At 50.2% G+C, this 27,788-nt stretch overlaps 1 protein-coding gene across 11 annotated transcripts in view; it reads left to right on the top strand.

The window, feature by feature from the left end:
* The window catches only part of NCOR2 (nuclear receptor corepressor 2), a 359,203-nt gene that overhangs the window by 76,058 nt on the left and 255,357 nt on the right, over nt 1-27,788 (top strand). For all 11 annotated transcript variants that reach the window (XM_072600693.1, XM_072600695.1, XM_072600694.1 and 8 more), the window contains exon 2: nt 24,639-24,864. In XM_072600693.1, coding sequence (XP_072456794.1) covers nt 24,760-24,864 — 105 coding nt within the window. In that variant the 5' untranslated portion in view covers nt 24,639-24,759. The remainder of the gene's footprint in view (nt 1-24,638; nt 24,865-27,788) is intronic.

The following is a 27,788-nucleotide window of genomic DNA, read 5'->3' as shown; positions in this document are numbered from 1 at the left end:
CTGGGGGGGAGCAGATGAGACGCCCTCTGAGGGCCCTTTGGGCTCAGAGTCTGAAGGGTCACATGGGTAGTCAGGTGCTGAGAGCCAAGTTCAGAGGCCATCCAGCTCAGCCCCCCCCCCCATTTTACAGTTTGGGAAACTGAGGCCCACCGATTGCAAGTAACTATAGATTGAGATTAGCTGGGAATACACCGTGGAGGAAGTCTAGTCTAAGCCTTCCCAGAGGGGTAAACTGAGGCCTATCCCCCTGAATAAAACTAAGTCATATGTAGAAGAAACTAGACTGACTTGTTCTCCTATTAAAACGCAGTATTCCCTATGTGGCTATTTGTTTCCATTTGTGTCCTGAAGAGGTAAAACGTCTGAGTGGCTTTCTGTAGTTCTTTCTAATAAACGTCCCCGGACCCTATTGCAGAAGCCACGGTGGTGCCATGTTGGGCTTGAACCTGATCTCCATGGGGATCATGGCACCATCGATCCAGATGTAGGAGGGGCCAGACCAGCTCACCCATTTTACAGATGGGCAGTATAGGTCAGAGAGGGGAGGAACCCAAGAAGCCAAAGGGAACAGAGCCAGAAACTCCCCCCAGGTCCTCAGATTCCGAGCCCCTCTAGGAGAAGTCAGATGGGTGGTGGAAGCCTTGATATTGTACGTGATGATGACTTCTTACTCTACTTGGCTTTTTAACAGACAAGAAGTGTGTGGATTATTCATTGAGATTCTGAGTGGGTCAGATTGATTGGGCAGGGGCAAAGATGGTGGCGGGGGGGGCACCGTATGCCATGTCTTGGAGGTCACTGAGGAGAGAGTCTAATCACGAAACTAGGATCCAAAGAAGTCTTGGAGAGATGGGCATGGGGCGGCCAGGCCAGGCAGGGTGGGCCTAAGATTCCCATCTCCCTGCCCTCCCTGCCTCCTCCCTGGAGATTATTTGAAATGACCGCCAGTGTCTTCATGCAGTGACTCAGCGATGCCAATATATTCTTGAAAACCCAGAGTCCTGATGTGTGGGAGTGGGGTGGGGAGTAAGGAAAGAGATTCCATTTACACAGAGGCCCCTGAGGGTAACCAGAGATGTACTTCTGGGAGAGTAATTTTGGAGAAACACAAGAAAGCTTTTATGAAGATGGCTAGAAGGGTCATTCAATCCAGCTTAGTTCCTACTATGTGCCAGGCACTGGGGGCACAGAAGCAAAAATAAAAATTAGGCCCTGTCTTTGGCCTCACTTGGTTTCTGCCCGTTAGACGGAGAGAGCCAGACCAGACCGGAGGAGCCCCTGATTCTGAGATCTTGTGATTCTGGGCTTTTAAACTCCCAGGTCGGGCCCTGGTTGGGGAGCTCTGTCCTTGGGCCTTTCTGCTCTTGCAGCTCTAGAGAGAACCTGATCCTGTGATTCATTCTGGTGGGAGGGGTCGCTACCTGTCTCATTGGGGTTGGGGGAAGATGAAGGCCCCTCACTTCTAAGTCCTGGGGTTCTTGGCACGAGCCAACAGAGGATGTTGGAAGGGAGATGATGACATTAAGAAATGGGGGCTGGGGGCTGACTGAGGGAGAGCTTCTCCTGGGAGGGAAGGGCATTGAGACCCCTACACTGGGACTTGTTTGTTGTCCTAAACCCCATTTTTTCGACCCCCTAGCTGTAATTAGCAGTAACAGTGACATTTCCCCTTTAGCTCACAATGTGAATTTTCCGGGCACAGGTTTCAGAAGAGGAGGTCCATAGCAGTCTGCAACCATCTTGGATGGCCTTCCCCCAGCCCAGATCCACAAGCCAAGAAATTCATGGGCAGGGGACAGGAGGCAAACTGCACTCTCTGTGCACATAGCTGTGGAGTAGGAGGGAGCTGAGTGAGGACCATGGGCCTCTTCCCACTGCTCACCCAGCTGTTGATCTCTATACCAGATGTTTTTGCTATTGAGAAGCAGCTAGCAAGTCAAGCAAGTTCTTCCTTCTGTGTTCCCAGGCCTGAAAAACAGATTTTAGGGCCCTAGGCCTAAAGCTGGCAAGGCCTTCAGAGGCCACCTAGCCTGACCCTCCCTCATTTTATAGATGAGGTTCTTCAGGCAGTAAATGTCAGAGGATTTGAACCCAGGTCTTGTGACTCCAGAGCCAAGGTTCCTGATTGTCCCTAGAATGTGGGCACCTTTGTTCTCTCAGTGATGTGGGTCAGGAGCCAGAGGGCTGTGTTAAACTGATCAAAGGCCTCAATTCAGGTGATTGAAAGGTCCAGGCAAATGGTAAGCTCTGGCCCCTGAGGCAGATGGCACTGAAGTCTCAGGACCCTTCCTCTCAAGCAGATCTCTTAGAACCAGAGGAGTGTCCTCTAACTGCCTCCCTTCCTTTTCGCATTAATCTTCCTCCTTTCCCTCACCATGATTCACAGGAGAATGAAGTAGAGGCCTGGAGAGTCCAAGCAGTTTAGATAGTAAGTAGCAGAGGCAGAATTCAAACCCAGGCCCTCTGACCATAAATAGTTTGTAGCTATGGGCTCCTGTGGGGGAGGAACTAGATTCTAAGTGGTTAATAATGGTAATGATGAAGCATTTATTAGGCCCTTGCTGTATACTAGGCACTTTGCTAAACTTTAGAGATTCAAAGAGGGATGTCTGACTGTTTTCACCTTCAGATTCCGTCTAGTCCCAATTCCTCCTTTTGTGGGTGAGGAAACTGAGGCCAGAAAAGTTTTCACGAGAGTGCTGAGTTGCCTAGCTGGGGAGGCAGTGTGGCTTAGTGGCCAGCACTGTGGGTTTGGAGTTAAGAAGATCTTAGTTAGGAGCTGTTTCCTCCTTTGCCCAGCAGCAGTGTTGGGCTGTTTGGCCTCTGAGGTTCTAGTTCTCAATCAGTGATTTTCTGAACCCAGATCCTCTGATTTCCAAAGCTGGCAAAGTGTTTCAGTGTCCTTTTGAGTTGGATGATAGTGGGGGGAGAAATGGGGCTGGGCCTTTAAGGCAGAAGCCCTGACCTTCAGGGAGCTGGGCTGGTGGAACCTCTGGCCTCTGACCCTTGGCCTTGCCAAGACCTTCCTGCCCTGAGTTTGGGGCCCGTCTTCTCCGGCCTTTTTTTAGCCTGCTTTCTGCAGAGAAAATTGCTATTTTAAAGGCCAGATGGAGGAGCGGTGTCTAATGGAAAACACATTCCTCCTGGGGAGTGTGTAACTTAATGGTGGAGAACCAGGGAAGATCAAGGCGAGTGTTTGCCAAATGCCTGCGAGAAGGGGGCTCCTGGCTCGGGAAGCTCCTGCAGAAGCCCTTTGGCCTCGGCCATAGGGAGGGGCCCTCCTATCTCACAGGGTTTTCTGTGTCTTTCTCTTCACCTCTTTTCTCCTCCTGCTCCCCCACCCCTGGCCAGCTGTGGCTCTGTGGCATAGTGTGCTGGCAGGTCTGGCCACAGTTCAGTGCACACAAATGTACCAATTAGATGGGAAACAAACAGAAACCCGATTTTGTGCCTGTCTCTTGTTCCCTGGCTTTCATCTCGGGGTCTGTGTGTTTGGGGCTGGGCTCGGAGTGGAAGGAGTGGACTCTGCCACCAGAGGAGGACTTACCCAATGGCAACTCTGCACCCAGTGCAAGAGGGCGAGGTGACCTTTTGGGGAGGAGTCTGATGGACCAAGAGTTTCCCTTGCTCTGGAAGAAGCTGGCCTCTAGCCAGTAGAATGTGAGCCCCCAGGACAGGAATCCTTCCCTCTTTATCTTTATATTTCTGCCACATAGTGGCCCAGTGGACAGAGCCCCAGCGCAGGAGTCAGGAGGACCTGAGTTCAAATCTCACCTCAGACACTTGGCACTCACTAGCTGTGTGACCTTGGGCAAGTCACTTAACCCCAGTTACCTCATCCTGGGTCATCTCCAGTCGTCCTGATGAATATCTGGTCACTGGATACAGATGGCTCTGGAGGACAAGTGAGGCTGGTGACCTGCACAGCCCTCCCTCACTCAAAACAAAGTCAAGTGCAAGTCATGTCATCATTTCTGTGATGGCATGGTCTTCTTTGGCAATGAAGGATGAACACATATCTACCACATAGTAAATGCTGATTGATTGATCCCCAAGTGTTAGGGTTCTCTCCAGGGGCATGGGGATATATGTTTAACAGCCAGCTCATGTTAGGGTTCTCTCCAGGGGCGTGGGGGTATATGTTTGACAACCAGCTCTCTGGAAAAGAAAAGGAGAGACCATTTTAAGTTTAATCCACATTACCATCATTTCTTCCGGTTGCTTTCTTAAGTCTTGGCTGTAGAAAACAATAAATCAAGCCTAGATCTGTAGCACTGGACCTTTCCTGAAGTGCCATTGCCCAGCTTGGCCTCAGCACCCCCGGCTTATCTTGTTTACTTGTTTGCATACACTCTTTATCCCCTCTTTAGAACATCAGCTGGATGAGGGCAGAGACTTTTATTTTTTCCTTTATATTCCCAGGACCTGGCACGGTGCCTGGGCCCTTGGTTGGTGCCCAGTAAGTGCTGGTTGGATTGAATTGGTTTGGCCCAGCTCTCTCTGGATAGAGGGGAAATGATAATGATAGATGGTCAGATGTTTGGCCAGGGAAGAGACTGCCCCGCAGCCCTGGGGGTAGGGGAGTGTAGATGGCACAGGGCAGACTTTCCTTTCTTCATGACTGCCAGTCACAGACTGTCCTTAGCAGGAAAGCTCTGATGCAAAGGTTTAGAGGTGGGAGGTGCCCCAGCGCTGTTTAATCCAGTCCTATTCCTTAGTAAAGTGACTTTACTGAGGAAGCCATCGCTCTAGCCTCTGCCCAGGGGAGGTGGCCTGAGGGCTGACACCAGGTCAGAGAATGGGCAGCAGGGCCTGGCTGTGGGCCTCTTCCATCTTTTCCATCCAGGCACTGGGATAATGACACTGTTCTGGGGTGTAGGTAGTGAGAGCTGTCAAGATTTTCTTCCAAATTTGGAAGATGCCACGTCAGATGAGCGAGGCTTGGGCTTTGTAAGAACATGACACCCTATTCCAGGGCCAGACTGACCTGCAGCACACATGCCTCCTTAAAGGAGCTGGGGAGGGTTGCTCCAGATCACGCTGGGGGCTGGGACTTAGATAGCCTCAGAGCCCTTTTAGCTGAGCTTGGGTGATTTTTGTCATTGTAGGTTATTGATTTAGAGCTGAGAGGAACATTAGAGGTCACTTTATCTACCATCTCCTCATTTTACAGCTGAGTCAACTGATGGTCCAGAGAAATTAAGTGACTTCCCCATCACAAAAGTAGTAAATACTAGGGCCAGGATTTGAACCCAGGTCCAGCAGACAATTGTAGATTTAGAAATGGCAAAGGCTTTTTGAGGGCATCCTGGCCAGTCTCCCTCCTGTTCTAATTTGAGGACACGGAGGCCCAGAAGATTCTTTCCCCTGTTCCATGTAATCACTTTTCACTCAATTATTGTCCCCGCCTCACCCCTGTTCTCATGTAGGCCAACACCAGGGGAAAAGGATTGACCTCATGGGGGATCCTCCCAGTGTGCCTAAAACAGGGCTGATGTGTTCTCTCCGCCAGAATTCTTTACTGATTGTGCCGAGGAAGAAGGCCTGTTCTGCCTGGAGCTTTGTGGGCCTTGAAGGACAGCAAAGGCTGGCATTGGGGCTCCATGAGGTCTCCAGAGGGCCCTGCGTCTGTGCTGGTGATCCAGTGCTCTGAACATCCCCCTTTTACAGAAGAGGATACTGGGGCATCACTCTGTGTAGGGGAGAGAGACAGAGGTAGAGAGAGAGGAGGGAGGAGGGAGGAGAGCGTGTCTCCCTCGCTCCAGAGTGTTTCCGTCTTGTTTCTATTTCCCAGCAGTCACCGTAAGAATCATTAGAATGTGAACCTCCCCAGGGCTCCTGAGAAAGGGCAGAGCTAAGAGGGGGTGGAGGGCCCCAAAGAGCCAACGTGGGCTGCAGCCTGGGAATCCTCGAGTGGGGTTTTTGTCCTCAGGATATAAATAATCAGAGCGCTGGGTAATTTGTTGGATGAAGGTATCTCTGGGGCCGGGGCTGGACTCCACTCACTGGTCATCACTATGAGTAAGAAAACGAACAGGATCGTTTGTGTTGACACACAGTTTATTTGATGCACACACATGCATGCCTCCTTTCCCAGGCTCCTTGGAGTTTGGTCATCTTTAAATTTCCTGCCTCCCATGGCCACCTTTGGGAAGCCTTCCCTGATATGTTCCCAAAGGACAGTGATGAAGATGATGATGGCTCGGTGTTTGTGCAGCCCCTTAGGCAGAGTGATCCGAGGGAAGGTGGGGATGGGGAGGCCGGGGGCCAAGGAGAGGCTCTAGCTTTGCAATCCTTGACATGCGTGCTTCAGGTTGGGCGGGTATCTTCAGGATAGAAATACTCAGAATGTGTGTCTTTGGTGGTGGGTAACTTAGTAACCAGGGTGAGGCAAGCAGAACTTTGCCCGGGCACTGGAGGTCATGGACAGCGCTGTGCAGTGAGCTCTGCCCTGCACAGAGCGGGCAGCTACGGCCCTGGAGGGTGGCCTTGTACACTGTGGATTTCTTCCCTCCCCTCCAGTGACTGCATCCTTAGCCTTTTCTCCCCTGCCCATCCCTGTGCCCATGGTGTTGGCATCGTCCTCTCTAGCCATGGCTACCTGACCTCCCCGCCATTTCACCAGCTGAGGAAGCTTGGCCGGTATGAGTGGTATTTATTTTTTTTCCCACTGGTGACACATCAGGTAATTTCCCCACCACTTTTCCCTGGTGCACACAGTAGGTCTAATTCTGCCTGTGAGTTTAGCAGGGCACTGAACTGGTGTCTGAGTACCTGCGATCAAGCTCTATGCCTTTTCATCAGGTAGCCCTCACAGACTCAGTTTTTGCATCTGTCAAATGGGGATAGCAGCTGTGCTCCTTTTTTGGATAGGGTTGCAAGGATCCAAAAAATATGATGAGGATGTATTTAGTTCTTGAAGCTTTGCCAGACCCTCTACAATCATTCCTTCACTTGAAATGGTAGCTGTGAAAATGGGCTGTGAGGATTGCGGTTAGGGCTGGATGCCTCTTTCACTAGTGTTTTTCCTGTCCCCCTGGAGGTGAGTCATTGTGGGCCAGGTAAATGGTTTCTCTCTGTGGGTGGGGGCTAATTTAGGGTCTCATAAAAAAAAAAAGTCCCAGATTGTTCCCCGCCATCAGATTGCTTCAGAATGTCAGTGAACTCTGGAAAGGACCTCAGAGGCTAGGCAGTCTTGGGAGAGCGTGTGTGCTGGGGCTGCTTTCCTGGGAAGACTTGTGTGATTCCTGGTCCTTTTCCTTAACTATGTGTCTGAGAAGTCATTTGGTCTCTCTGAGCCTCAGTTTCCCCATCCACAAAATGGGAGCCTTAGGATCATGGGATCATCTGTTTGTAGCTGGGAGGGACCACAGAGGCCGCCTGCTCCAAAACACTCATCTTATAGATGAGGAACGTGAGTCCCAAAGAGGGGAAGGGACTTCTTCAAGGTCACAGAGATAACATCTCACAGAAGTCTTGGTGCCATATCCCCCAGTGGGCTGTTCTTGGGAAATGCTTTGTATACTGCAAATGAAATGTAAGGTTTTGTCTGCTTCCCTGGATGGAGGAGTGCAAAGCCACTGATTAGATGTTTACTCTGACCTAGGCACTGTGCCCTCCTCATGGGGGAGACACTCAGAGATGGGGAAGGGCAGCATGTTCAGGGTCTTTTATTATGAGGGCATGGGGTAACCTGTAGTGAGCATCCCCCAGTTTCCTGTCTGCTCCCCTGTCCTCTTGGAGGTGTCTCTGGGCAGGGTCTCCCCTCTTGTACTTTGGGGAGAATCAGCCTCTGCTAAGTGAGGGCATTGAGGTGGGGAGGTGGTCTCAGGCTGGCTTTCCCAGGGCCCCCACTGATGGGAAGGAGAGAGAAGGAGGCTGACTGAGTGAGTCCTGGAGAAATTGAATCTGGGCATGACTCAGAGACAGAAGGGGAGCCTCAGATAGAGGCCGCATTGGTGACATAGCAGGCTGGCTTGGAGAAAGCTCCATTTCTCTAGCTGTGGCTGCCTGGATGGCATGAAGTGATTTGTTGGGCTGCTCAGGATCCAGGGTGAGGGGAAAGAGAATTGGGACTTTTAGACTGGCACTGTCTGTCTCTTCCGCAGATGCCCTGTCCCCAACCCCACCTGCTCCAATCAGTGCGGGGCTTCTTATGGGTTTGTCCTAAATCACGGGGGGCACTGGCTGGGGTGGGTGAGGGTTTACCAGGTCATAGATTTGGGGCTCATAGGACCCCCTTGTTGTGCAGAGGAAGCCCCAGGTCCTGAGGTCACATGGCTAGTGTGGATTCATGGGCAGGGTTTGGTGAGGCTTTGACCGTGAAGCGGGGAAAGATGCAGCATCTGCCCTCAATGCCTGCTTCATGCTTGTCCTCCCTAGATGGTAAGTTTGGCCTCTGAGCCACAGAGGCCATGGGCCTGTGACTTTGACCTGTCCGTGGCTCTCTCAGAGGGGTCGCTTTGTATTGGTGGAGGGTTGTCTCCTCCGTGGAACTTCCTACACGAATAAAATCACAGGTACAGTGTGGGCTCCTACCCCCTAAAAGAGGGAAGTTGGGCTGTGTGATCTTCTATGTTCCTATCTAGCCTCCCTCTAGGCTTTCTCCTCAGGCAGGGAGAAGATTGGGCAGGAGGCACCAGACTCGATCCCAGCAGCATTTTTGCCATCCCCACTCTGGGCTGGGCACGTGCAGAGGCTGGCCTCCAAGGCAGACAGCGCCCTGTTTGGGATTTTCTGGGCAGGGACGCAGGAGGGGTTGGCACTTTCCTTCTCCAGAATGCATTTACTAAGCCCTTCATATATGCCAGGTTCCTGTGGGGAGCACCAGGACTGCATGGCAAGGCCGACTCTCATGAGTTTCCCTTCTGATAGATGGCCACAGCCCACCAGAGAGGTCTCAGTGCCAGTCAGTCATGCTGTTCCCATTTCACAGACTGGAAAGTGGATGCTTAGAGAACACAGGAGACTTGGCGAGGTCACTGGACTGGCTGTTCAGAGGGAGAGCAGAGGCTCATGGTTCTGGAAGTCAGGTCTTTTGTCCTCCTCCTGCCAGGTGGGCTCTCTGAGGGCCTCTCCCCTGCCAGGCCTCTCTCCATTTTCAGAGTCAGTTCTTGATGTTTCCCCATTACAATCTGTGCTCCTTGAGGGCAGGGACTGCACTTGGCACTTAATGCTTCATGCTTAGAGGAGAGAGAAAGAAGGGATGACTCAGAGGGGGCTTGTCTCTCCTCTCTGTCATTTCTGTCCTGGAACCACGGCTTTCAGCCCCTCTGTGGTAGCAGGCTGCCTGCCTTCCATGGGTACTGGTGGAAGGGCCCTTTCCTGGGGATAGCAGCCTTCTACCAGTTTGCTCTGGGAGTGAGGTAGGGCATGGCTGCTTTCATGCTGACCCAAATCCGACAGGTGGGGCTGGGCCTTTCCCCTGCATGACTTTCCCTTATCTATTTTCCGTGCTGGCCCACCTTGGATCATCGCCTGGAGCCAAGCATCTCATGTTCCCTGTCTGTGCTGAAATTGGATGAGCCAAGATGGAGACAGATGACCAGGCCGATAGCCTGGAGCAGGTGACTTGCTCCTGTAAATTTCCAGTTTGAGGAATGGCCTGTGTGAGGGGCTGGAGGAGGAGGGGACCTAGAGGGACTTGGGCCACATAGAGCCTAGCTGGGGCAGACAAACACAGTCTGAGTGTGGGCATGTCTGATGGAGAACAGGGACTCTTGGGCTTTGGAAACTCGAGCCTTTGCCCGCCTGTAGAGCAGGGACTGGGCTTTGCCAGGTAGGCCATGTAGATGCTGGCTTTACTTAACTACCCAGATTTCACCCAGAGAAGGGTAGGCTGACAGACCTTAGGATCTTGGAAGAAAGCTGGAAAGGGCCTTAGAGAGCATCCATCCCCACCCCTTTACAGATGGGGAAACTGAGGCCCAGGATGTCTAAGCGACTTATGGGAGCTACTAGAATTGAAGCTTGTTGAAAGCAGGGCTCTGCTCCCCCCACCCCTTTTTTCTACCCAGTGACTATCATGTCCCAAGTGCTTTTACTAAATGCTGTTTGATTGATTGATTTGAACCCAAGGCCTCAGGACTCCAGAGCCAAGGCTCTCTCCTTGAGCCTGGCCAGCCTTCCTGGGCACTTGGATCTGCCTTTCCAGGACTGACCTGAGTGTCACAGTGGTAAGAGGTCACCAGCCTAGGAGGGGGGTGTCTTGGGTCACCGTGGGACACCGACTGCCCCAGCCTTCTGAGCATGTCTCCTCATCTGTAGGATGGGGATTCTCAGCACCTCCTGCAGCTTTGCTGAGAGCAGTGACTTTGTGAATCTGGAAGCTCTGTAGAAATCTGTACAAAGGGGCATTGTTACTTTTAATGGGCTTTCTCAGCTGTGTGATGTCAAGCAGGCTCTGCCTCACACAAACTGAGGAGACAAAAAGCAGGATTTTAAACCAGAGAGAGCGTGTGTGGAGGGGGTAGCGGGGGGCGCAATCACTCACTTTACAAAGTCAGCAACACAGTGCTCCTTCTCTTGGGAAGTCCATAGGATTCTAGAGATAACCGAGCTGGAGGGGACGTCAGAGGGCATCTTGGCTTGCTCTCCATTTTACAGATGAGGAAACTGAGCTTCAGAGGTCACTTTCCCAGAGTACCCCCATGAGGGATTGGTTAGAGGAGGGGCCTGAATCTGGGTCTTTGGGGCCCTGCACCTCACTGCTTTCCAGGCCCGTGGGGCTTCTTGAGGGTCCGGCTGTTTCAGTCCCATCTCTTCACTCAGAGCATTTCCTAGGTATTATCACCCCCATTTCAGACAAAAGGACATTGAAGCTCAGGGTCATCCAGCTAGCAAACATCTGAAGCAGAATTTGAACCTGGGGCATCCTGAGCCTTGAACCTAGATTCGGGTCTGACAGCCGCATGGTGCAGGTTCCACAAGCATTAAATGCCCAGTGTGGGCAAGATAGACTAACTACCTTCCCATTGGCATCTTGCGTCCTTATAGGGGAGAGGATCTGTTCTGACATGTTTTCTTTTTTGACGCTCATTAGAGAAATTAGGACGTCCTAACAGTGGGTGAAATAAGGAAGAGCTTCTCTGAGGAGGTGACCCCTGGGCGGAGCTGCCAGGGAGGAGGAGAGGGAGCCCTCAATGTGGATGAGATGGAAAGTAGATTGGGGGTGGCAGGGCTGGGGTTGGCCTGGAGTCATCTGGGAAGGCATCCTCCCAAAGGTGGCATTGGTGCCTGGCTCATGTATGAGACGTTGGATAAAGGTTTTGTTCCTAGATCTCCTTGCACCCAAGACTCGTGTGTGTGTGTGTGTGTGTGTGTGTGTGTGTGTGTGTGTGTATGCGTGTACGTGCAGGGTGTGTTGGGGGAGGCCATCTTGCCATTTGTCAGCTGTATTGATTCCACTCCACAATACAGTTTTCACCTGGCTTGTGTACACTTCAAGGGATTCCCAGGGACATGTTAGCGTGCACGTGAGAGCCATCAGGGCCGCCCGGCGTTTATCTTCTGACATCTGATTATTAATTCAGAAGCTTGCCTAGTGATACGCAAATATCAGTGTCATCACAGATTAGTTCCAAGAAAATTTTAGGCACGTGTTGGTGAAGACAGCTCCATTATCGTGTCATCATAGGCATGGTACGTGGGTGGGGATGCTCATCCACACACTTGAAGGTGTCTTCTCCACCTGAATTTAGGTAGGGCTGTGTGTGTGTGTGTGTGTGTGTGTGTGTGTGTGTGTGTGTGTGTGTGTGTGTGTGTGTGTGTGTGTATCTGTCTGTGTGTGTCTTTGTGTGTGTCTATGTGAGTGTGTATCTGTGTGAGTGTGTGTGTGTTTGTGTGAGCACACACGTCATATCTCCTCTTCTTTAAGCAGATTCCAGGCCTGGGGTAGTTCTGTGCTCCCCACATCTGGAATGGGGAGCCATGCCGCACCTTGGCACAGATGTGGGGATGTATTGATTTTTCTGGCCTGGGAGCTCAGAGCATTCCTCTTTCCCACCAAGGTCTTGGTGGCTGGAGAAGGTGGAGGGAGCCCAGTGCTGGCAGGTCTGGAGAGAACCTTTTCTCTTTCTTTTTCTCGAGTGGTGATTTCTCCATTTGGGGAGCTCCCAGCATAGTGTCTCCCTGCCCAGTGCATGCTGGCCCTTGCCCTGCAGTTTAGAGCTGCCTGGAGCTGACAGAGGGTCCCCTAGCCAGGAGGGGAGTGGGTGAAGCTGGACTTCTGTTTCCTTTGGCGGTGGTGGGGTCTCCCCAGGGGGCTACCAGCTCATGCCAGATCAGAGATCCTGGGGAGATAGAACAAGGTTAGAGGTGATTTCAGCCTGGAAGCTCACAGAGTACCCATTGTGCACGGTCTCAGCCCAGCTTCCTAGCAAGGATGAGCAAGGCTGAACGGGAAGGAGCTAAGAAGCATGGGTTTAGGGCAGGAAAAGAAATCAGAGACCACGTAGTCTGGCCACACTATTTCCCAAGGTGAGTTAACCCAGGCTCTTCCTGGAGGGGATGGATCTTGCCTAAGGCCACACAAGTAGTAAGCCTCAGGGGGTATTGGAACCCAGGGCCTATGTTTTTCCTACAAGACCATTATAAGCTTTTTTGGGGGTGGGGGGGAGGGAAATGACTGGAATAGGCCTGGGTGAGTAGTGTGCTGGACTTGGAGGGTCAACCTGGCTGGACTGGAAACCCACCTTGGATCGGCATCCTCTCTTTAGGCCTGAATTTCCTCATCTGTAAAATGAGCCTCCCTTCTCTCCCCCCATCCCCCGGCCCCATCAATGCCTTGACCTCCATCCCCTTCCTGTGCTCCCTGGAAAGCCCAGTTCAGTCTCTCAGCAAGCCTTGATTTAGGCTTACTGTGTCAGGCACCTTGCTGAGTGATGGGGATACAAGCCAAACTAACCTGGAACAGTTGGGTCTGCCTGGGGAACAGACGGGTGCATCTAAAGGCCATATGGGGTAGAGAGGCCTCTGCACAAAGTGGCATCTGGGGACTCAGAGGATGCCGGGGGGATGGGCAGGAGGCAGGGTCTGGGTCTGGTGCAGCCAGGCCAGCACGGGGAGGGGAATCAAGGGAACACTGGGAAGGGAAGCCCTTTAAATGCCAAAGGCGTTCTTACTTGATCCTGAAGGTAATAGGGAGCCACTGATGTTTGTTGAGTAAGAGTGTGATGGAGCCAGACCATAACACCTGGGCTGGGGGTGGGGGAAAGGGAGGGTGACCTGATGGGAAGGCGTTTGGAATCATCCAGGTGAGAGATGTGGAAGGGAAGTCAGGACCTGTTGTCTGAGATGCCTTTGCGGCTCCAGCTGGAAATTTCCAGTAGACACATGTTGATGTGGTACTAGAGCTCAGGAGAGAGGCTAGGGCTGGTCTTGTTCTCCTTTCCCATCTCCAGGCCTTTGCCCAGAGGAACCAGGCCATCTGACAGTCTCATGTCTGGAAGGCAGGCCCTCTTCCCTTGTGCCTCATAGTCAGCCTAGGCTCCCCCTTCTCAGAACTCCTAGTGCCATCTCCCTAATGGCACAGTTACCCTGGACTTGTGTGTACCTGGTGTCTCCCCTGCTATGACAGGAGCTTCTTAAGAGTTGGCACTGACCCTTTTGTGTAGTCCTCGTATGCCCAGGGCCAGGCATGGTGTCTGGCACAGAGTGGGCATGTGGTGCGTGCTCGTTGGGGAGATCCTGGGCAGCCAGCTCACCTCTTTGGGTCTCTGCATCCTCCTTTGGCTTGGTTTGCTTTTCCTTTAATCAGTAGTGTGACCCGCCCATGCCCTTCTCTGGGCATCTGGGGCAGGGGCTGCCTTGGTCTCCCTCCTACATCTGGGCAGTCCCAGAGGAGATCCCATCATTTATAGCCAGGCAGGGAGGAAGGGCTTCCCCCAGTGAGAGGGCACAGCCCCTCCAGGCTAGTTCAGGCCTGACCTTGGAGGACCCTGGGGCTCCCCTCCACCGTCAGCAAGAATCGAATGATGGTCCCTCTGGATTCCAGGTCAGGTTGAAGATGTGGGGTCTAGGCCAGCCTCAGAGTAGTGATGTAGATCCAGGCCCTGAACTCCACCCAGCCTCAGTCTCCTCTTGTGTCAGAGCAAGGTGGAGAGATGTGGACTGTCTGCCTCCCTGGGCCTGCTGTCCCATGAGAAGCAGCCTGGTCTGGCAAAAAGCCGCTTGGGGGATGGTATATGGTGGCAGGTCTTGGCTGTGGTTCACAATGAAGATGGAAAACTAGTTTTGTTGCAGTGGAACTCCTCACTCCTCACCCGCCTTGTCCAGGATCAGAGCTGGGTCACATGGTGCTTTGTTTAAGACCCCTTCTCATCTGTAGCGTGGGGGTAATCTCCAGCAAGTTAAGGAATGTGCTTTTGGCAAAATGCTGTCCATGGGCAGCCTTAGTCTACTTGTTTATCTCTGTTTTGGAAATCAGAATTAAGACACCAGCTTGTGCCAACCTCAAGGAGTGAAGGAAGTGAAAAAAGTAACCATGGAGGGGCTGACCTGAGCTGAGTCTCCCCTCAGCTCAGAAGCGCGTGCCTGGACAGGATCTTGGAGGCCACCTCGCCCTGCAGGGACGAGGAAGCGGAGGCCCTGGGGTTGGGTAACTGCCCAAGGAGCAGAAGCTGGCGCGTTCCATGCCCCCTCTGCTCCATCTCTGGGAAGCTCACTTTCTTCCTTTGTCAGAGGTAGAGGGGTCAGCTTACCCTAGTGCCTGGTGCTTCATAAATGCTTCTGCATGCACGTATTGACCTTCCTCACACAACTGTTGGCAGCCTCGAATGAGAGATTGGCAAATCTCAAAGCACAGTGTTAATGGCAGCTGTTAAGGTGGCCCAGTGGGTTGGGGTCAAGACTCAGGTCAAGAAGGCCTGAGTTTAAATCCAGCTGCAGACGCTGGCTGAGTGACCCTAGTCAAGTCACTTAGCCTCTGCCTACCTTCCTCATCTGTAAATGGAGACAATGATAACCCCTGCCTTGCAGGATGGTTGTGAGGGTCAGATGAGGTAATGACGGTAAAGCATTTAGCACAGTGCCTGGCGCACAGTAGGGCTGCGTCGCTGTTGGCTGCTACTGTTACTGTTGTTATTGCTGTTTACCACTCCTCCTCCTCCTCCTCCTCCCCCTCCTCCCACTCCTCCCACTCCTGCTACTACCACCACAATCACCACCACCACCACTACCACCAGTGCTACTACTACTACTGCTACTACTACTACCACTGCTACCACCACTACCACCACTGCTACTACTACTACCACTGCTACCACCACCACCACTACCACCAGTGCTACTACTACCACCACTACCACCACTGCTACTACTACTACTACTACTGCTACTACTACCACCACTACCACTACTACCACCACTACCACCACTGCTACTACTGCTACTACTACTACCACTACTACCACCACTACCACCACTCCCGCTACTACCACCACAATCACCACCACCACCACTACCACCAGTGCTACTACTACTACTGCTACTACTACTACCACTACTACCACCACTACCACCACTGCTACTACTACTACTACTACTGCTACTACTACCACCACTACCACTACTACCACCACTGCTACTACTACTACTACCACCACTACCACTACTACCACCACTGCTACTACTGCTACTACTACTACCACTACTACCACCACTACCACCACTGCTACTACTGCTACTACTGCTACTACTACCACTACTACCACTACTACCACCACTGCTACTACTACTACTACCACCACTATTACCACTACCACCACTGCTACTACTACTACTACTACCACCACTACTACCACTACTGCCACCACTGCTACTACTGCTACTACTACTACCACTACTACCACTACTACCACCACTGCTACTACTACTACTACCACCAGTACCACCACTACCACCACTGCTACTACTGCTACTACTACTGCTACTACTACCACCACTACCACTACTACCACCACTGCTACTACTACTACTACCACTACTACCACCACTACCACCACTGCTACTACTACTACTACTACTGCTACTACTACCACCACTACCACTACTACCACCACTGCTACTACTACTACTACCACCACTACCACTACTACCACCACTGCTACTACTGCTACTACTACTACCACTACTACCACCACTACCACCACTGCTACTACTGCTACTACTGCTACTACTACCACTACTACCACTACTACCACCACTGCTACTACTACTACTACCACCACTATTACCACTACCACCACTGCTACTACTACTACTACTACCACCACTACTACCACTACTACCACCACTGCTACTACTGCTACTACTACTACCACTACTACCACTACTACCACCACTGCTACTACTACTACTACCACCAGTACCACCACTACCACCACTGCTACTACTGCTACTACTGCTACTACTACCACTACTACCACTACTACCACCACTGCTACTACTACTACCACCACTACCACCACTACTACCACCACTGCTACTACTACTACCACCAGTACCACTACTACCACCACTGCTACTACTACTACTACTACCACCACTACTACCACTACCACCACTGCTACTACTACTACTACTACCACCACTACTACCACTACTACCACCACTGCTACTACTGCTACTACTACTACCACTACTACCACCACTGCTACTACTACTACTACTACCACCACTACTACCACTACTACCACCACTGCTACTACTACTACTACTACTGCTACTACTACCACCACTATCACCACTACCACCACTGCTACTACTGCTACTACTACTACCACTACTACCACCACTACCACCACTGCTACTACTACTACTACTACTACCACTACTACCACCACTGCTACTACTACTACTACTACTGCTACTACTACCACCACTATCACCACTACCACCACTGCTACTACTACTACTACCACCACTACCACCACTACCACCACTGCTACTACTACTACCACCACTGCTACTACTGCTACTACTACTACCACTACTACCACCACTACCACCACTGCTACTACTACTACTACTACTGCTACTACTACCACCACTGCTACTACTACTACTACCACCAGTACCACCACTACCACCACTGCTACTACTGCTACTACTGCTACTACTACCACTACTACCACTACTACCACCACTGCTACTACTACTACCACCACTACCACCACTACTACCACCACTGCTACTACTACTACCACCAGTACCACTACTACCACCACTGCTACTACTACTACTACTACCACCACTACTACCACTACCACCACTGCTACTACTACTACTACTACCACCACTACTACCACTACTACCACCACTGCTACTACTGCTACTACTACTACCACTACTACCACCACTGCTACTACTACTACTACTACCACCACTACTACCACTACTACCACCACTGCTACTACTACTACTACTACTGCTACTACTACCACCACTATCACCACTACCACCACTGCTACTACTGCTACTACTACTACCACTACTACCACCACTACCACCACTGCTACTACTGCTACTACTGCTACTACTACCACTACTACCACTACTACCACCACTGCTACTACTACTACTACCACCACTACCACCACTACTACCACCACTGCTACTACTACTACTACCACCAGTACCACTACTACCACCACTGCTACCACTACTACCACCACTGCTACTACTGCTACTACTACTACCACTACTACCACCACTACCACCACTGCTACTACTACTACTACTACTGCTACTACTACCACCAGTACCACTACTACCACCACTGCTACTACTACTACTACTACCACCACTACTACCACTACTACCACCACTGCTACTACTGCTACTACTACTACCACTACTACCACCACTACCACCACTGCTACTACTACTACTACTACTGCTACTACTACCACTACTACCACTACTACCACCACTGCTACTACTGCTACTACTACTACCACTACTACCACTACTACCACCACTGCTACTACTACTACTACTACTGCTACTACTACCACCACTATCACCACTACCACCACTGCTACTACTACTACTACCACCACTACCACCACTACCACCACTGCTACTACTACTACTACTACTACCACTACTACCACTACTACCACCACTGCTACTACTACTACCACTACTACCACTACTACCACCACTGCTACTACTGCTACTACTACTACCACTACTACCACTACTACCACCACTGCTACTACTACTACTACTACTGCTACTACTACCACCACTATCACCACTACCACCACTGCTACTACTACTACTACCACCACTACCACCACTACCACCACTGCTGCTACTACTACTACTACTACCACCACTACTACCACTACTACCACCACTGCTACTACTGCTACTACTACTACCACTACTACCACCACTACCACCACTGCTACTACTACTACTACTACTGCTACTACTACCACTACTACCACTACTACCACCACTGCTACTACTACTACTACTACTGCTACTACTACCACCACTATCACCACTACCACCACTGCTACTACTACTACTACCACTACTACCACCACTACCACCACTGCTACTACTACTACTACTACTACCACTACTACCACTACTACCACCACTGCTACTACTACTACTACTACTGCTACTACTACCACCACTACCACCACTACCACCACTGCTACTACTACTACTACTACCACTACTACCACCACTACCACCACTGCTACTACTACTACTACCACTACTACCACCACTACCACCACTGCTACTACTACTACTACCACTACTACCACCAGTACCACCACTGCTACTACTACTGCTACTACTACCACTACTACCACCACTACCACCACTACCACCACTGCTACTACTGCCACTGCTACTACTACTACTACTACTACCACTACTACCACTACTACCACCACTGCTACTACTACTACTACTACTGCTACTACTACCACCACTATCACCACTACCACCACTGCTACTACTACTACTACCACTACTACCACCACTACCACCACTGCTACTACTACTACTACTACCACTACTACCACCACTGCTACTACTACTACTACTACTGCTACTACTACCACCACTACCACCACTACCACCACTGCTACTACTACTACTACTACCACTACTACCACCACTACCACCACTGCTACTACTACTACTACCACTACTACCACCACTACCACCACTGCTACTACTACTACTACCACTACTACCACCACTACCACCACTGCTACTACTACTACTACTACCACTACTACCACCACTACCACCACTGCTACTACTACTACTACCACTACTACCACCACTACCACCACTGCTACTACTACTACTACTACTGCTACTACTACCACTACTACCACCACTACCACCACTGCTACTACTACTACTGCTACTACTACCACTACTACCACCACTGCTACTACCACTACTACCACCAGTACCACCACTGCTACTACTACTGCTACTACTACCACTACTACCACCACTACCACCACTACCACCACTGCTACTACTACCACTGCTACTACTACTACTACTACTACCACTATTACCACTACTACCACCACTGCTGCTACTACTACCACTACTACCACCACTACCACCACTGCTACTACTACTACCACTGCTACCACCACTACCACCACTGCTACTACTACTACCACTACTACCACCACTGCTGCTACTACTACCACTACTACCACTACTACCACCACTACCACCACTGCTACTACTACTACCACTGCTACCACCACTACCACCACTGCTACTACTACTACCACTACTACCACCACTGCTGCTACTACTACCACTACTACCACTACTACCACCACTACCACCACTGCTACTACTACTACCACTACTACCACTATTACCACTACTACCACCACTGCTACTACTACCTCTACCACCACCACCACTACTACCACTACTACTGCTACTTGAACTAAGACAATAAATAACAATGTTCTTGATACTGCTGGTGATTCCTTCCCCCCACACAGATGCTGTAGACCCAAGACTGAATCGAGTATTACCTGTATAGAGAAGCCAATCATGCGTCATGCCGTTATCATGTCTACCGTCCTCCTTGCTATTATCAGTCAGCATTTAGAGCCAGAAGAGGCCCTAGTAGCCAGTGTGTCCCCAACTCTCCCTCTGTGGTGGAAGGGACTTGCCTTTAGTAAATAAGAGTCAGGATTTGAACCCATTTTCCTGATTCCACATTCAGTGCCCTACCCACCCCACTGCTGCTCCTAGTCTTTCCACTGAAGTTTGGACAAAGCATGAGCAGATAATAAGATTATTTGTGGGTCTTTTACCCTGAGGGACTCTCCCCTCTTCTCACCACCTGCCCATCTCCTAAAAACAGAATGGACATTAGCCTCTGTTCTCCTAACTCCAAACCACACCAGTAAGACAAAATGAGGCCTTAACAAAAAGTCTTGCTTCGGTTAGAGAAGGAAATTGAGTTTATTAATGAGCATGTCTGTGAGGATATTAAGCCTTGCAGTCTGTGGGGCCACCAGGGATCTGGAGTCCTGCCACAGGGGCCTCTTGAAAGGGGGCCAGTCCTGAGATGGGATTCTTTGCTTATGGCAGGTGGGGGAGACTGTCCTTTCTTCCCTTCTGGGAAACTTGACTGTGGCTCTGGCGTTTGCCCATGACGAGGCTCAGACTGGGGGAGCCACTGCCAGTTTGGACCGTGTGAAGCACCTCGGGCTGGCCGGATCTGGATCAGGCAGTGGGAAAAGAGATGGGGGTTTGCAGAGGTGGTTTGGAGGGAACCTGAGTGCAGGAAGGCCTGGGTTTCTGGATTAGATGATTTGTCCCTCTGGAATTTCAGTGGGGAAAAGGAAGTTAGAAACAGCCATGGATAAATCTGACCTTTTTTTTTTTTTTTTTGGCCTGGGTTACGAAACTTTAAAATTAAGCAGCATGAATAGCATTTCGAAATGGCCTGCAGCGCTTCTGAAACAGTGCGGGGTGGTGGGAAGTTCATGTAACTGCTTCTCTCCTCTTCGGCTTTGGAGGGAGGGGTTGGTGCAGACCTGGGGGTGATGTTAATTAGCTCTTGCAGTTCTTACTAACTAGTGACCAGGGCATTTAAACAGGAAGGAAGATGTTAGGAGCTGACTTGGGGGAGGCATGGTGGCATGGTTAACCCTGGATTCAGATCCTAGCTCCCTTTTGTGCCTGGCTGCGTGCTCCTGCCTTCCCTCCTCTGGGCTTCAGTTTCCCTCCTCGTATAACAAAGGGATTGCTGCAGCTGGATGGCCTTGGAGGTTCCTTCCAGCTCCAAACTACTGACCCCAGCACCTCTCAGGGCCTCAGTCTTTCCATCTCTGAAAGGAGAGAGTTGGATAAACTGATCTCTTGTAATAGGAAAACCCCCAAATTACTTTGTGTTCTGTATACACTTCCTGCATGGATATTTCCTTTGCTTTTGGTTTTTGGTTTTTGCATTTGTTGGGTCTACAAGAGTGCCCTGCTCGTCTCCCTGGCTCTCACACGGTAGGAATGCTTATTACTGATGGATTGGTTGAGCCTATGAAAGATTATGCTACTCATCTCTACTACCTGCTTAGGGTGGGCCAAGAATGACTGCACCTAGATTCTCTAGTCCTCTGTCTTGCTGGATCTCCCCAAGGCCCTGCCTCCCCGTCTCATTCAGGCTGGAAATGCAGTGGCCTCTCTTGCCCAGATCCCACGATTGGTCCACGCTTGGGAGCTTTGATCTGCTCTGTTTCTGACTTGAGCTGGCTCATCTTCTTTAGGCAGCTTGGGGGCTCACCAAGTTATTCCCTACCCTCTCTGAGATAGTGTGAACGTTTCGTGTGTGATTGGCCAATGATGCTTAGCCTACTGCGACTCAGGTCCCCTGGGTTCAAGCCTCCTGTCAGCCTTGGCCTCCCCTCGTAACAGGGATCACAGGCACTGACTTTTGGGCAGGGTTGTGGGCAGCAAGTCCTTTAAACTTTGGGATCCTTGTCTTGAAAATGAAGGGCTGAATCACATGACTTCCAGCTTTAGAGCCGTGATCTTTCTAGGAACAGTCACCCTGTATCTCCTGACTCCAGAGGGGAGGCAGAGAGGGAGCTGGCTTCTTGGGGACATTTGGTTGTCGAATCAGAGATATATTGTGAGAGGTGGGAGGGTGGTAAATGTTTAATACTTGGCTCTCTAGGGGGGATAAAGTACACTTGGTGGACTTTTAAATTTAATCTTCCTCGTTCCTATTTTCTCCACCAATTTCTTAAGTCTAGACAATCCACAGAACAGTAAGTCAAGTGTTGATTTGTAGCATTGGCTGATTTCTGAGGTGTAAAAGCTCACACTGAAAATTTAATAATCATTGAGCTGGAGCAAACTGAGATCTTTTAGCGTAACACACTTGTTTTACTGAGGTGGGGAAAGGATCTCCCAGCATTTCCCTGCTGCTGGGACCCAGCGAGACTTCGGGCCTTTCTTTTGTATCTACTAGCTTTGGTAGCCAGCAAACCTGTCCAGTAAGAGGAAATCGAAGGGGGCCTTTCTTTTATTAGGTTCATAGGGTTAGAATGATAAGAGATAAGAGTAGTTTAGACTAACCTCCTTTTTTGGCCTCCCTACTCCTGTATAAAGAGGCTGTGTGGTTTAATGGATAGGGCTGGCTAACCTTAGCACCCCGCCTAGGGCTCTGAGTCTCAGACAAGGTGCTGACTTGCCTTGCTAAGAGAGTTTTCTTAAGTTCTCTATCAGTGAAGTCACAGGTCCAATCTCTTCCAGTTTAAAAAGCATTTATTAAGTGACTACTGTGAACTGGGTGGTGCTAAGAGCTGTGACTGGAAAGGCACAACCAAGCAGCCCTTGCCCTCGAGATGTCACCCTCTTGGCAGAGGGACTTCTGTAGATATGTGTGCATGGAAGGAAATGGATGACTCAGAAGGTGAAGTGATATACTCAGAACCACATATGATAAGTGAGGGGGCCTGAACTCTGCCTGCAACATGCATCCTTGGGCAGATCACTTACCTTTGGGCCTCGGTTCCCTTATTTGTAAAGTGAGTGTACTGGATGGTCCCTGAGGCTCCTGTGACTCCAGCCTGAGGCCTTTTGGTCCCAGATCAAGCACTCATCGGACCTCGAAGCACACTGCTTGCCTTCCCACTGACCCGTGTGGCCTCTGCCCCTAGCCACCTCCCTAGTGCCCAGGTACACTGGAGGTGTTCATTGCCTTCTGAAGTATTGCGTGTGTGCACCTGCGTGTGCTCCATTGCACTTCCCCTTTCTCGTCTCTCCTCTCCTCCCCATTCTCCACTCTTTCCTTCTCCCCAGCTGTATCAGACAGCCACCTAGTTTTGGGCTTATGGCCGAGGTCAGCCTGTGGGCTTCCTGGTTTCCTTGGTCCTTCTTGGGGGTTGGAGTTTGGAGTGAGAAATGTCAGTGTCTTGGGATTCCTGTTAGAGAGAAGGCATGGCTTGGTGGGTGGACTGTTGGACTTGGAGTTAGGAAGACTAGGGGTCAGAGCTTGTTTCTGGTGTTCATGTGTTACTGTGGGCAAGTCACTCAATCTTTCTCAACCTCAGTTACCTCCCCCCACCCCCCACCTTGTTGTGAAGGTTAGATGGGATAATAGAGGGGGAGGGGCTTGGCACACCTGAAAGCACCATATATATGTTCATAGTTCCTCTTGTCACCTGGGTCTGAAAACATTGAGGATCACCTGGAGCCAAAACAGTTTTCTCTCCATTAGGTTCTCAGCTGGTCTGATGTCCTGCCTCTCAAATGTCTGACTCCCTGTTCCCCCTTTTACCTCAGACCTGCTGAGGGGCTGCCCAGCAAGTAGAGAGGAGGCTGACTGTTAACCCTGGGGTCTTTCCAGGGCCTGGTCTATGGACTCAGGAGAATAAAGTTCTGTGGCTGTCAACCTCCCAGACTTGTCTGTCACTACACTGACCTTTGTCCTAATACTTTGGAAAGCCCCTGGCTGGGCCCTAGAGGGCCCTGTGCTCATGGTAGGCTGAACATCAGGTGATGTCTGGGTGGGGAGGGGGCAGTAGATGGGGGAAGGGAAAGAGGAGGGAGTGGGAGAGGTGGGGCCTTCACTGCTGGAAGAAGGGCCAACATAAGAGACAGTCCCCTTGCTGACCCCTGGCTTCCTGCATGTCCTACCCTTGGACAAGCATCTCTTTTCTCTCAAGAGATGACTGTTCCTAATTCTTTCTGGTGGGGGAGTACTAGCAGGATTTGGGTGTAGAGTAGACTTCAGGGAATGGGCAGGGTGTGCAGGAAAGCCTGGGGAGGACTCTGATGACAGGTGTGTGCAGGGAGGGAGAGTAGGTTCCAGTTTCCCTTCATGAGTTGGGACTTGGTGGCTGTCCCCTTTCTCTCTCTCTTAGGTTGTAAGCTCCTCAAGGGCAGGGACAGTTTCCTCTGTGTCCCCAGGGCCTAGCACAGTGCCTGGCATCTTATAGGTACTTAGTAAATGCTGGTTGATTTTCTTACTGATTGAATGATCTTGAGGAATAAAAGTCATTCACTCTTGACCAGCTCTAGGTGTGGGGGTAGGGGGCTGTGTGTCAGGGTTCCTGAGCCATGGTCAGCACTGTATTCAACCTGCCTCTTACCTTTCCTGTCCTCCACAGGTGTCATGTGACCAGGGAGGTGCACGGATGACGTGGAGATCTTCGTGAATCCCAGACAGAGATTGAGAGAGAACAAGAGACCAGGAGAGGGGCAGACGTGGTCCCCGTGCCTCCTGTCACTATGTCTGGCTCAGCCCAGCCCGTGACGCAGACCTGGAGATCCTCGGAGCCCCGCTACCCTCCCCATGCCATTTCTTACCCGGTCCAGATCGCCCGGCCACATTCAGTAAGTGACTTTGGTTGGGCTTGACTGGTCCCTTGGCTTCTGCGTCATTTCCACCTTACCCCACTTCTCAGCATATCCACTGACAGTGGTGTGACTGTTGTGGGCCAAGGCGGCTACTTGGGTGCTCTTGTTTGGGTTGGGGGTTGAGACTGGTTGGTGAGGTTAAATTTATTTTTAATTCATTTTTTAATATATCCCTTATCTCCCACCCAGAGAGCCATCTTTTATGATGAATAAATCAAAATTTCAGTTCAAGCAAATGAACCCATAAATCTGTTCTTGCAGTATATTCTACTCTCCCAACCCACCGTTCCCCACCTCTGTAGAGAGGGAGGGGGTGGGGTGCCTTTTTATATTTCTTTTTTGGGGCCAACCTTGGTCATTATAATTACACAGCCTCTAATTTTTCTTCTTACTCTTCTGTTTTCATGATTGTGGTCATATACATCATATATATTACATCTTGTAGCAGAACATGCTGCTAGGTCTCAATTAGTGCAGACAAGAATCCCCTAGAGTTGGCATTGCTTAAATATGTGCTGTGTGTTTCTGTTGGGTTGGAACCAGTGACCATGTTTTATGCAGTCATAACTTCGAACGTTGCAAATTCAAATGCATATGAGCACTTTGGAGGATTTATTTTTCCTGCTAATCTGGACCTGTTTTCTGTTTTTCTAGTTCTGTTTGTTTTACTTTGCATAATAAGTTCAAGTAAATTTTCCCATCACCTGGTATTCTTTATCACAGTCCAGCAATATTCCAATACATTCCTATACCATGATTTGTTTGGTCATTCCCCAATTGATGGGCATTTATTTAATTTCCAATTCTTGGCTTCAACCAGAGGTGCTCCTGTAAATATTTTTGATACAAACTGGACATTTCTGTCTTTTAATCTCCTTGGAGTACATGCCTTCCAGTGGTATCTCTGGGTCTAATAATGATAATAATAGCTAACATTTATGTAGCCGTTGCTGGGTGCCAGGCCCCATGCTCAGCACTTTACAGTTATTATCTCGTTTGATCCTCACAGCAGCCTTGCGTTGTTGTGCTGTTATCCGCACTTTACAGAAGAGGAAGCTGAGGTGAACAGAGGTAGAGTGACTTGCCCAAGGTCACGTGGCTGATTAGCAGCTGAAGCTGGATTTGAACTCAGGTCTTCCTGACTCCACACCTAGTGCTCCATCCGTTGCACTACCTAGCTGCCCTCAGGATCAAAGAAGATGGGCAATTTAGTCATTAAAAAAAAGCATAATTTCAAATTATTGTCCAGAATTATTAGACTAATTGAGTGCTCTATTGAGTGTATTATGTGGTATGCCTGTATTTCTACAACCTTCCACCACTGACTGCTCCCGTCTTTTTTCCCCTTTGCCGCTTTGTTGGGTTGTTTTGAGGGGCATTTCTTTTATTATTAGTGATATGAGGCAGCCTCATACGATTGGTCGTAGTTTGAACATCTTCCTTCGAGGACTGTTTCTTCATTTCCTTGGGCCACTCAGCATTTGGAGAACCGCCTTTGGTCTTAGATACCCGTCTTAGTGCTCCTTATGGTTTGGATTTCAGACTCTTTTCAGATGCATTTGATGCAAAGATTTTTTTCCCCCCTCAATCGATAGCTTCTATCAATAGCTTTCTTTCTTATTCTGGCAGCATTGATCTTGTTTATGCAGAAGTCTCTTAATTTCATGTAATCAAAATGACTTATTTCATCTTTTTAATTGCCTCTCTCCCTCTCTGCCTCTGTCCCTCACCATAGCTATAAAAGGTCCCTGGTCTGGTTTGCTTCTAATTCTTGGATGGTGTGATCTTTTCATATTCCGGTGGCTTACACATTCTGAATGTCTTGTGGCAGATGGTTGTAGCATGTTGGTCTAAATGTAATTTCTGTCAAACTGCTTTCCAGTTTTCTGAGTTCTTGTCAAATAGAGAATTCCCCCTCAAGGAATTTATGCTTTCAGGTTGATCAGGGAGTTGGTTGTTGAGTAGCTGATGTAAAGTACATCTAGCTTTGCCTCTTACTTCCCTGTGCCTCAGTTTCCTTATTTGTAAAGGGAAAGGGTTGGATTAAATGGCCTCTGAGGTTTCTTTCAGTTCATATTTTGAGATTTCCTGATAAAGCATCTCCTCCCCTTGAGTCTCAGGACCCCAGGTGCCAATGTGGGATGCGTCCCGTGGCTAGGGTGTGGTTTAAGATGGGCAAAGGTGGATGGGGAGAAACATTCTGGGCTTAGAGTTTGAGTTGTCTGGGGGGAAAGGTAGGAAGGAGGAAGCCTTAGAGTCATCCATGAGGATGGTGCTCCTGGGTACTGCCTGGCATCCGTGTCCTGGGAGATGGGAGACTCAGCCCAGCCTGGACCCTGCTCAGGTCTCCTGGCAAGCCTAGCCACACATTTTCAGGGGAGCACATCCTGTTTCCTTTTGTCACTTTCCTGCTGGGTGCTCTGGGCACAACTCTGGGTTTGACTCATTCAAGGTTAGGGAGTGAGAGCCCGGCACAGCCTGCATTTGTAGCCATGTGTCTGCACCCCCATCTCCACCCTGCTCCTGGCTCCTCTGGGCTCTGGAGGGGCGGGGTGGGGTGGGGCGGTCTGTTTGCTGCTCTGATTTTGAGTCGACCAGGACCCATTTCCTATCTCTCCCTACAGAAATGGAGGCATCTCAGTCTCTTCTTGGGTTGTGTTTCTTTAGGTCAGGGAGAACATGGATGGATGGATGGTTAGATGGATGGATGGATAGATGGATGGATGGATGGAGAGACAGAGACAGAGAGAAGAATAGAAGGACAGAGAGAGATGGGGATGGGTGGAGTGAACATTTATTAAGTGCTTACTGTTTTCCAGGCACTGTGCTAAGTACTGGGGATACAGAGACAAGTAGACAAGTAGTTCTTCTCCTCAGAGAGCTTATGTCCTTTAAAAAAA

The sequence above is a fragment of the Notamacropus eugenii genome, chromosome 4 (assembly GCF_028372415.1).
Source record: "Notamacropus eugenii isolate mMacEug1 chromosome 4, mMacEug1.pri_v2, whole genome shotgun sequence".
NCBI lineage: Eukaryota > Metazoa > Chordata > Mammalia > Diprotodontia > Macropodidae > Notamacropus > Notamacropus eugenii.
This window is presented reverse-complemented; position numbering and strand designations above follow the sequence as displayed.